This window comes from Pimephales promelas, chromosome 7, assembly GCF_988280905.1.
Source record: "Pimephales promelas chromosome 7, fPimPro1.hap1.1, whole genome shotgun sequence".
Classification (NCBI taxonomy): Eukaryota; Metazoa; Chordata; class Actinopteri; order Cypriniformes; family Leuciscidae; genus Pimephales; species Pimephales promelas.
Window position 1 is genome coordinate 28,154,724 of NC_142775.1, and position 11,314 is coordinate 28,166,037.

Consider the following 11,314-nt stretch of genomic DNA (forward strand, 5'->3'; position numbering starts at 1 on the left):
CGTTCAGCGCGCCAGAAGCGTTATAATAGCGACTGCTAATGCACACAGACCTGCTGAGGCCTTCAGCTTTATATAGTGTGCACGAGAGTAATGCATTGATCTGCTCTGTCTTGAGCGCGCGGAACTCTGTCCTGGACACCTGTCGCACGGCACTTTCCTCTCATCCAATATTGACACAGGGAGTCAAATGGGAGGTCCACAGTAGATTACTTCTCTCTATTATGTCAATCATGTCGCTCTGTGCAAACCCACCTCGCGTTTCGTCGAGATACAACGCTTTGAGACATCTGGAGCGGATTGGCGCGTGAGGTCAGGCGAGGTACAAAGATGACCTCTTAAACTTAAAAAAAAAGAAAGAAAAAAAAAAGAAAGAAAGAAGCGGTATTGCAGGTTAATGCTTGATGTTGTTTTCATAAATATAAACGGAGCATTAAATGGATAAAAAAAATAACATAAAAAACACCTATATAATCTTCCGAACAAAATATGCTAGGCCTATTGGATATTGCTCAGTTCATGTTATTTATTTGTACATGTTTCCGCTCTTTAGGGCACGGTAAAATAAATAAATATTCCTTCTAAACGATGCAAAGATCATGCATTATTTTAATCACCGTGTTTTGCTGTTTTTTCCACTTTAAACAATTTTTCAGATTGACAAATAAATTGTATAAATGCATACCATATTCTACTTAGTTTTAATATTATCATTATTGAATTTAGATAAAAGCTTTTGCAAATTTTAGATAAAGTAGCGTGTCTCACTGTTAATGTCATTAAACCCAACCGTAACACAATTATCAATAAAAAGAGGGTAAAACCTTTTTTACAGTCTATGGGTAGTACGGCTAATCGAAATAAAAATGAAAGGTCATATTTAATGATACGGGCGATTTGTTATCCAATTATTACATTGTCCAATCATTTTCTTATAGGCTATCAAAACACTTGACTGGCATAACACAGCTGGTGTGCTTCTGCCCCCTACTGGATTTCACAAGAGATGACAGATCCTTTCAAAATGTAGTTTTTAGCTTTGACAATGGTGGAAATGCCTTACGTTTAAGGCGTTCTTTTACGGTCTATGGTTTAAGACAGAGGAGAAATGGATTTATCAGGTTTTTTTTTTTTTTTTTTTTAGTAAAATTGTGTATAGATACACTGCCATAACAATTTGGGGTCAGTAATTCATTTTATTAATACTTACAATAGTTTAATACTTTTATTCAGCTAGAATGCAGTGAGTAAAATGAGAGTAGAAACATTTGTAACATTACAAAATATTTCTGACTCAAATAAATGCTTTAAGTTGATCCAAGAATGATCCAATTTTTTGGGTTTTTTTTTTTTTTTTTTTTTTTTACACAAAACTTTAACAGCACAACCGATTTCAACATAGACAAGAAATGTTTCCTGAACAATAAATTTAAAATCAAATTTTAGAATGATTTTGAAGGATCATGTGACACTGAAGACTGGGGTAATGATGCTGATAATTCAGCTATGCATAACAGGAATAAATTACATTTTAAAAATATTATGCTAAGCTCCCCTGTTCAATGTTGAATTAAAATATATTATAATTATTAAAAAATATGATTTGGCATGTCAAACAACACTTTTATTGAAAATTATTTAAACATTTTTTTTTACAAAGTGAACAAAAACAAGGAGGGCGTTATCTGAATCAGTTTAGTATTAAAGTGGATGGAATGACTGAGCTACAAAGACTAGACATGATTTAACTGGCCCCAAATTCTTCTTCCTCTTTCCTGAGGGGTCTCCTTAGCTGGCCTGTGAGAGTCTTTTCAGATGTGCCTCCCAGCCTGCCGTTCTGTATTCTTCTGCAGCTCGGAGCCGATCTGGGCTGGCAAGAATACCTCGTCCCACAATGATGATATCAGAACCTTTAGTGCAGATCACATCTTCTGGACTTGAATACTGCTGTCCAAGTCCATCCCCTGGAGAATAAAAGACATTAAAAACAACATCGGTATCTGATCGCTAAAAACAGCCGAGCTTCTGTAAAAATCACCAACCAAACACTTGGAGACACAGGAAAGCTAATGCCAAAACAATGCGTTTTCAGTAAAAAAAATTTACCCCCTTTCTGCATTTGCACTCCTGGAGTCATGTGAATCAGACCAGGCTTGTCACTGATCTTCGATCCACTTATAAATCCAAACACAAAATCAGAATGGTCTTCAGCCATCTTGACCTAAAAGACATTTCAATTAACTCATATAAGTGGATTAAATAATAAGTGAGACAGAAGGTCCTTAAAGTAACCATGAAATCAAAATTGACATTTTTTTTTTATACAATTTTGTTGAAATTATATATAAAAATAACATGTGCCCTCGTAATCCTTAAAGGGAAACTCCACTTTTTTTTGGAAATAGGCTCATTTTACAACTCCCTCAGAGTTAAACAGTTGAGTTTTACCATTTTTTAATCCATGAAGCCGATTTTCTGATATTTAGAAGAATATCAGTAACCAGACAGTTTCTGGTCCTAGCCTATTTCCAAAAAAAGTGGAGTATCCCTTTAATCAAAGTAACTTCCCTCCCCTCTTACAGCAACATCTTCTCTGATGACATGTTTACTGGCGAGAGGGCGGAACAGCTGAAACTGTCACTCACATGACATCACAGAAATAGCAAACCACAATGATCCCATCAATTCCCAATTGACAAAATCAAGTCCCGCCCTACATTATTTTCTTGCTTGAGAAGCCAATTCTCTTACATATACATCACAATAGGAAAAAAAGAACATACATTTCATGTCGACTTTTAAAAGGACTAAGCTAGGACAAAATTAAAAAGAACACCACCTTGATCTTAAAATACAGAAACATTTAAAAGGAGAGAGAGAGAAAAAAAGTGAAGGTCTTGTAGCAATAAGATATTACAAAATGATAAACAAGGGTTACTGGAAGTGAGGAAGTGTTCGCAGAAAGTTATTCACAGAAAGTAGAAGACGTACCACTGCTCGAGTGTAATCCCCTGTTGCAAGGGAACCCTGGGAGCTCATCTGAGCAATCAGCAAACAGCCGTGACCCAGAGGCTTGCCGACGGCACCGAGACCCTGCAGCACACCCGGACCCGGCAACGCGTGGGCATTAATGATGTGTGCCCATGAGGAGATCCGATAGAGACCACCTTTAAAAAACAAGAATATTTTATGTGAACAACATTTGTGCAGAAATTAAAATAAAATTTAGACAAATTGTTCACTCAAAAAATACTTTTTTCTTTTATTCACCCTGAAGTAATTCCAGGAATGTATGACTATTTTTTTTTTCCAGTGGAACACAATACAAGGAATCTGAACATGTCTAGAAATAAAGGTCTACTTTTATTTATTTATTTATTTTTTGGTAAATGTCTTAAATGCTTTTTTTTGGACTCTCCTAAATGTCCTAGCATGGTGAGCTTCTGAATAAAGATTGTTCCACAGAAGAAAGAAAGTCATACAGGTTTGGAATGACATGAAGGAGAGCAAATGATGACTTTGATGAAAATCATTGCTTTGATTTTTGGGTGAACTATCACTTTAAGAATACATACATACATACAAACAAGCACTGTGTAGAGCCAAAAAAAATAATAAAATAAAAAAATAATAATAAAAAAAAATTAAAAACAAGACGACATTCTGCGCTTATTTAAGATCTTTTTATGGTCTTAATTTTTGTATGTGGGAATTAAGACTTTTACAGACCCCCCATACTCCTCGTTTCTTAAACCTTGTCCAGTAAATCAAACACTTTGGTCTTTGAATATCTAGTGCAGACTATACAAGTTAAATTTAAGATCAGTCAATTCCAAGAGCTCCACATCCACCACCATGTGAAACAAACACCTACCATCATACTGATGCTTGACTGTGTTCCCAATGTCTGCAAACTTGCGATCCTCAAAAATCAGGAAGTTGTGCTTTTTAGCCAACTCTTTCAGATTGCTGGCGACGTCTGCAGTGAAGTCCTGCAGGATGTCCACATGAGTCTTCAACACGCAAATCAATGGCCCCAACGTCACAGCGATCTCCAGCAGCTCCTCAGAACGAGTCACATCTGCAGACACGCACAGATTGCTTTTCTTGTCCTCCATGATCTTCAGCAGACGGGCGGCGAGAGGGTGAGTGTCTGGCAAGCCGGCACGAGCCCCATAGCCGAGGTAATCACAGCCCTTTTTAGGAGCAGAGCAGTCATTCTTCTTTGCTGATACGTAGGTGTTGTTTTCTTGAACAAATCTCTCAACGTTCTGAGAAGTGCCTGTGTCTATTCGGCCGGATTTAAGCAACACATCCAGAAGTCTGGAGACAGAAATGACTGAATGTAGAGTGATGCCACTGTCAGCTAGCCTGGCACTGCCTCCCTGCTCTCTGTCCAATAACACCACTGCATCTGTGATCTTCAGGCCTTCGTTCTCTAGTACTGCAACGGTTTCTAGAACACTGCTGCCACTGGTCACCACGTCCTCTACTATTAGGCATCTGTCACCAGGGCGGATGGTTCCTTCGATGAGACGCTCCGTTCCTGGGGAATTTTAAAACACAATTTAGGAGAGCTTTATTGTCAGACCGGTATTATACAAGTATATAGAGAGGGTGAAATGGCATTTCATAGTGCAACATTCAAATCGACAACAAACAAAGAGAGACAGTGCAAAGGTCAATATAACAAGCATCATAAGGTGCTAAAAACAAATGTACTACCAGAGGATGTCAACATTTTTCCTTCATGTAAACTCTGAACATCATACATTAAATAATGAGCAGTAAAAGTTTAATGTGTCGATGCATATCCAAAATATATACTATTACCGGTACATTATTTATGCAATAACTGTTTTGTCATTCAAATTAGTTTTTTTTTTAATTTCAGTACCTCAATTTAAACTAAATGAAAATGAGAAATGTTGCCTTTGCAACAAGCTGAAATAAAACAGTTTTTATTGTTTTATTTCCATTTAATATATATATATATATATATATATATATATATAAACGTATGCGAATAATGCGATACATAGAAAAAATATTTATTTCAAGTAACAGAAATTCTTATGATTTTAGTTTAGTAAACTATAATAATACAGATTCACACTGCAAATCACACCACTAAATATATAAATAAACTATTTGTTAAGTTAATGATTAAAGGGTTAGTTCACCCAAAAATGAAAATTAAGTCATTAATTACTCACCCCCATGCTGTACCAACCCCGTAAGACCTTCGTTCGTCTTCGGAACACAAATGAAGATATTTTTGATTAAATTTGAGAGCTGTATAACTACCACATTGGCTCCTAAGGGACTGCCTCTTGACGGCCCAGAAAGTCAATGAAGAAAATGTTTAAATATCCCAAGTGACTACCGTGGCTCAACTATATGTTTATCAAGCGACGCGAAAACTTTTTGTGCGAAAAAACAAACAAAAATAACGAGTTTATTCGACTATTTCTTTTCTTCCTTGTAGGCCAGAACGAGAATTCCTTAGATTTCCACGACGCATGCGCGAGAATTGCGATCTGAAGTAGTGTAAGCTGGTGTAAGCAGATCGCAAATCTCGCGCATGCGTCGTGGAAATCTATAAGGAAGTCTCGTTCTGGCCTACAAGGAAGAAAAGAAATAGTCGAATAAACTCGTTATTTTTGTTTGTTTTTTCGCACAAAAAGTATTCGCGTCGCTTGATAAACATATAGTTGAGCCACGGTAGTCACTTGGGATATTTAAACATTTTCTTCATTGACTTTTTGGGCCGTCAAGAGGCAGTCCCTTAGGAGCCAATGTGGTAGTTATACAGCTCTCAAATTTAATCAAAAATATCTTCATTTGTGTTCCGAAGACGAACAAAGGTCTTACGGGGTTGGTACAGCATGGGGGTGAGTAATTAATGACTTAATTTTCATTTTTGGGTGAACTAACCCTTTAATATAGCAACTCAAGAACTATTTGTTGGACACTGAAACAGACCATATGACATTCCATGTTGTTCATTTTACATTTACGTAGTTGGCACATGGATTTATTCAAAGCGACTTACATTGCATTTAAGTAAGGTATACTGGTTATTGTTTGGAATATCATATCTACAGCATTACACTTTTTTTGAGGATTGTTTTACGATTTTGTTTTTAGATGAATGCTGCTTGGTTTGATATGTTGCTACCCAAATTTTTAAGTGTCTTTAGTGTCCAAATATTTTTGGTTTAGTGAAATTTAAACATAGTAAACGGATTACAGATGGAGTGGAGTTAAATTTGCACTATTATACCATAGTCCTTCGCCTCCTTTCGTCGAATAAGCATGGGATAATGCTTGGTAGAGCAGATGATTGTGGCCAGAGGAAGAGCCGTGTAAGGGACACCACACACACTATCAAACTGTACCCTTGCATCCTCAGCACGCTTGTGAAGAAGGCTTGCCACCTGATCACAAAAAAAAAAATGATTTTATGATCAACGAATGACATCCATTTAAAAAAAAAAAAGATCTGAAGGACTTGTTTTCTAAAACATTCTTGGTAAGAAAATGCTCAGGATGTGATGTAGGCCTACGATAACAAACTTTTAGAATAATGATTACTCAAAGTGAACACGTGTTTACCTGGTTCATCAACGCTGGATGGGACACTATTACTCTAAGATCAAAATAGATCGGCGAAGTGAGTCCACTTTTGAGCTTAAACGTTCCGAACTTGACTGCTTGGACGTCGTGTAGTTTCAGGATTAAACTATTTAAATTTGTGTCGTCCATTTTAGTTTGATCAATCATGTTCCGCTAAACAGTAATGTAAAGTGCGCGGGGGCACTGGGAAGCGAATTTTTTCCCCAGGATGGTAGGGGAAGGTTCCGCCTTTTTCGCCTCTGATTGGCTAGAAGGGCTCTCCTCCGATTGGTTTTTGGCCGTGAAACGTCATCTCACGTTCATGGCCATGCATGTCTGAGATTACTCGACGACAAAATAAAAGCATTTAAAGATGTTTGACAGACAGAAAAAGACTTTTTAAAACACATTTTAAAAATAGTTTGTTTATTTATTAGACTAATTGCTAACGCTTACTCTGAGTGTTTGTTATGGTGTAATGACAAAATTATGGGACTGTTTGCATAGATAGAGTTTTACACATCCCACACGCACACTAAAATTATATTTACACCATAGATTTACACACGTTTTGGACCATTTGACAGAATGGCAGCTTGGTTGTAAATCATGTAAATCTATGTTTTTTCAAAAAATTATATTGACCGTGACTCTATTGTCGTTTTGATAACAACAGTTTGATAAAAAATAATTCATCGGTAAGGTTATGGTGGAAATGACAAAATGATGGGACTGTGTTTTTTATTTTTTATTTTAAGTTAAATATATACAACACTCACTGTTTCACACAATAATTACTTAAAGGGTGTAATATGTGTTATTTATTTGAATTTATTTAGACCAATCGTATTTGAGAAACAAAAAGAAATAATTATAAATAATAATAAATTATTACATTTTCATCTGTAAAACAAAATCAATAACGTTATCGTAATGAATTAACATGCCATCATTTTAACAAGATGAATATATAGAAATCAATATATTCTAATAAAAAGCGTGTTCTAGGCTAGTTGTCCGAGGACAGCTTTAGAGCTTTTATTTTGAAAACAATGACCGCGAGTAACTACAAAATGTAAATAAATAAATACAAACAAAAAAGGAGTTTTAATGTGTTTTAAAGGTTCCGTAATTGTGATCAGTAGGCTTCAATTTCTTTAGTTTCTGATCTGCCTTTGCTGTTTCATGGAAGTTATGTTTGCTTTAAAATCACATGATTCCAGTGACGTTTCTTATCATGGCTTGTTCCTGTGAATGTTTAGTGCTATCATCTGTGGAATAATCAGGGTGATATACAGTCTGTCCAAAGGTAATGTATTGAAGATAACGACTACACTGATCTGAGAATATGTGGTGTAAGCAGAAAGGCGCTGGTCATAATGCTGAGCTGTCTGTCCTCTGATCAACTTACATTTCTTTAGACAGCACAGTAATATCATGAAGAGAAGACTTCTGCTGGTATCTAACTCCACACTTCATGGAGGAGGATATCTTCAACACTGTGAGCAGCACATCCAAGACTTTTTTGGAAAGTAAGTTGCCTGCAGCTTAACCAGGAATGTTGGAATACAAACTTGCTACAGTCCTAAGAATATTGTTGCAATAAAGCCATAAAGTCCTTTACATTAATATTCTGATGTCGTTTCCTGGTTTTATATTTGCATGCAGGCTTGTTCCTGGATAAATGCAAAGTACAAGTCCATTCTTTGAACATAAACACCAGTTATGGTTTTTAAACTTGTTTGTATTGAGCAAAATATTACAGTTTGTCTTTTTGGAATCAAATAAATCTGACCTAGATTGAACCCATTTATAAAAATGAATAACTTCTTTGTTTAACAGAGGAGTAAAGAGGATCCTGTTTGTCCCATATGCACTGCATGATCGAGATGCCTATGCCAAGACTGCCAGAGACAAGTTCAAGACATTGGGTTTGTGTCTTTATTGGTTGAACACACACACTTCTGGACAGTCACTGTCACATTGCCCTTCATCTCTGCTGTACTGTTTTTTTCTTTGTCTCCAGGCTATGAGGTGGACAGTGTCCATGAGACACCAGACCCTGTGGATGCTGTTAGGAAAGCGGAAGGAATATTCATTGGTATGAAGTATTAAATAAATAAATAAACAGTTTTATATATAAGATAATATAATTTAATATATACGATTTATATATTTTTCATAAGATTTACATTTATTATTTGGTCTGTCCCCCTATTTATGCTTAAAGGACTTCACATGAACAATGTCACAATTTGCTTACATTTAATCAGTGACCCAGAAATCAACATTTGTTTGTATACATTAGTCAAAATCCTAATTTTCAATGTGGTCTCTCTACTATACTATTCATACTCATTTCTGTGAATGCCTCGCCATTTACTTATAATGTATTCAGAAAGACAGGCTCTCAATCTGATGTCTATTTTTGTTTACATTAGGTGGCGGCAACACGTTCCGCCTGCTGAAAGCTCTCTATGACAACAATGTGGTCACTGAGATTAGGAAAAGAGTTTTACAGGTGAATTAGTGTCTTGTTTAACCAAAATCTAAAATATTCTGCAATTGCCTGTAATAGGTGTGGATTTTATTTCACAGGATGGAATACCTTACATGGGATCAAGTGCAGGCACCAACGTCGCCACCATCAGCATCAACACCACCAATGACATGCCCATCGTCTATCCACCCACTTTTGCTGCCATTGCTTTAGTGCCCTTCAACATTAACCCTCACTTTCTGGATACTGATCCCAACAGCAAACACATGGGTGTATGTACTGGTGCTGCAGAGACTTTTCTCTTATAAAATCCAAGAAATATGCATTGTGAGGAAATTGATGCCATGAGATAAAAGTTAAATCTATGAAATATTTAAAAAATAATAAACAAAACTTTTTGAACGTAGATATTTTAGGCTTCATGAGCATAGATTTGATTGTGCATTTTACAGGAAACACGTGAAGAGAGAATCACCCAGTACCATGAGGAGTCGGACACACCATGTGTGCTGGTATGTCAAGTTAACATGCATTACTCACTACTGTTTAAAAGTTTGGGATCAGTTCGAGATATATATATATATATATATATATATATATATATATATATATATATATATATATATATAGAACTGGTCCCAAACTTTTAAACACACACACACACACATACATATATATATATATATATATATATATATATGTGTGTGTGTGTGTGTATATGTCAATTTATTTTCTGTGATTCAAAGCTGAATTTTCAGCATTTATTACTCCAGTCGTCAGTTACATGATCCTTCATATAGATTTGATATCAAATCTCACTGTTGTTATTGTCATTAAAAATGTTATTAGTCTAGCATCAGTTGAGCACTAAGACACACCTATACTGTTGATGGCAGGGTCTTCGGGAAGGCTCAATGCTTTTAGTGGAAGGAAACAAAGCCACCTTACTTGGAAGCACAAAAGCACGACTATTCCATAGGTAAAGTAGAGACTCCTGCAAATGGAACATATAACAGAAAAAAAAAAATAATAATGCCAAATAGGCACAGTAAGTGAAACGATTGTTTTTCTTTCTCAGAGGGAAGCAAACCACAGAGTATGAACCGGGAAGTGATCTCAGCTTCTTACTAACAGATGTACAATGAGTTGCGACATCATGCACGATGCAAACATTTTACAATAAATACTGTTAAAAAAATCTCTATCTTTTACATTATTTACAGCTGTTTATTTTGCTTTGAGTACATTAGGACAAAAGCTAGAGAAGCATTCTAAAGATGATTTATTTATAAATTTAAAGTCTGTAAATGGTTATTCATCAACCAGATAAGTGTTACCAGTTACAGAAATCCTGTTATGATAACATGAACTTTAGACACTAAAAAAATAGATACTACATTCGAGTCAAGGACAAAGTATGGATGCCCTGGTATATTCATAAATAAGGCAAAAACAAACAAACAAAAAATCATCTACCGTACATCAGTATGTGTATTTATTTGAATTACAGAAGCATTAACAACTTATTGCTGAACAAAATCAAGGGAGAAAAAAAAGCTGTTTTTAAACATGATGGATTCTCAAAAATACATATTTTTGTTACTATGATGATTATGTCCCATTATTATTTTTATTTTTTTTTACAAACTTTACAAAATAAAAGAGAATATATTCTGGATCATTTTAAAATGCATAATTTTGATTGAAGTACACAAATGTTTCATTTAGACAACATAATTGTGGCAACCCAATATGGGTAAATGCATATGGGCAGCAGCATTACTATAATACAGCAACATAAGAAATCCAGGGGTGTTTTCAGTGTTATGGGTTGTGTTTTTCAGACCTAAAACCATGAACTGGAACTTTTAAACCACAAAATCAAATTAACATCAGTCAAATAACCGTTTTTAATATATAAATATTTTCCCCAAAAGGCCAATATTGCTCCTAAGGATTCCATACCCCCCACCCCCATACGATCAAACTGATTGTAATTTTCATTCAAAATTGATTCTTAATGTTACTTGGGATGCATCACACTAAATTCATTTTTTTTCTATTCTAATTGTACCTTTAAAAAACCGATTAGAGTTTGATCTAAAAAAATACTTCTGAATCTTAAAACTAAAGGTAAGTGAATACATTATAAAGGTGCTTATTTCATAAGTGGTAGTTTTCAAAATACAAAAATGTTAC

At 35.3% G+C, this 11,314-nt stretch overlaps 2 protein-coding genes across 2 annotated transcripts; one reads left to right on the top strand and one right to left on the bottom strand.

The window, feature by feature from the left end:
- Positions 1 to 1,599: 1,599 nt before the first annotated feature.
- On the bottom strand, positions 1,600 to 6,854 carry umps (uridine monophosphate synthetase). Its single transcript, XM_039655981.2, has 6 exons — positions 6,616 to 6,854; positions 6,284 to 6,437; positions 3,872 to 4,543; positions 2,989 to 3,164; positions 2,104 to 2,218; positions 1,600 to 1,961 (listed from the first exon to the last, which is right to left on the bottom strand). The coding sequence occupies exons 1-6, from the start codon at positions 6,781 to 6,783 to the stop codon at positions 1,786 to 1,788; spliced, it is 1,461 nt and encodes a 486-aa protein (XP_039511915.2). The 5' UTR covers positions 6,784 to 6,854; the 3' UTR covers positions 1,600 to 1,785.
- A 929-nt stretch (positions 6,855 to 7,783) lies between these two features.
- On the top strand, positions 7,784 to 10,350 carry LOC120466800 (alpha-aspartyl dipeptidase). Its single transcript, XM_039655420.2, has 9 exons — positions 7,784 to 7,924; positions 8,037 to 8,147; positions 8,458 to 8,546; positions 8,642 to 8,716; positions 9,057 to 9,136; positions 9,214 to 9,387; positions 9,568 to 9,627; positions 10,012 to 10,094; positions 10,194 to 10,350. The coding sequence occupies exons 2-9, from the start codon at positions 8,053 to 8,055 to the stop codon at positions 10,258 to 10,260; spliced, it is 723 nt and encodes a 240-aa protein (XP_039511354.2). The 5' UTR covers positions 7,784 to 7,924; positions 8,037 to 8,052; the 3' UTR covers positions 10,261 to 10,350.
- The last annotated feature ends 964 nt before the right edge of the window (positions 10,351 to 11,314 follow it).

Bases quoted from the DNA above. Each gene is read 5' to 3' on its own strand.
- LOC120466800 (XM_039655420.2), top strand. From the start codon at position 8,053: ATGAAGAGAAGACTTCTGCTGGTATCTAACTCCACACTTCATGGAGGA. The intron at 8,148-8,457 runs GTAAGTTGCCTG...TTTGTTTAACAG, and splicing joins ATCCAAGACTTTTTTGGAAA to AGGAGTAAAGAGGATCCTGT. The intron at 10,095-10,193 runs GTAAAGTAGAGA...TTTCTTTCTCAG, and splicing joins AAAGCACGACTATTCCATAG to AGGGAAGCAAACCACAGAGT.
- umps (XM_039655981.2), bottom strand. From the start codon at position 6,783: ATGATTGATCAAACTAAAATGGACGACACAAATTTAAATAGTTTAATC. The intron at 4,544-6,283 runs GTATAATAGTGC...AAAATTCCCCAG, and splicing joins AAAGGAGGCGAAGGACTATG to GAACGGAGCGTCTCATCGAA. The intron at 1,962-2,103 runs GTAAATTTTTTT...TTTATTCTCCAG, and splicing joins AGTGCAAATGCAGAAAGGGG to GGGATGGACTTGGACAGCAG.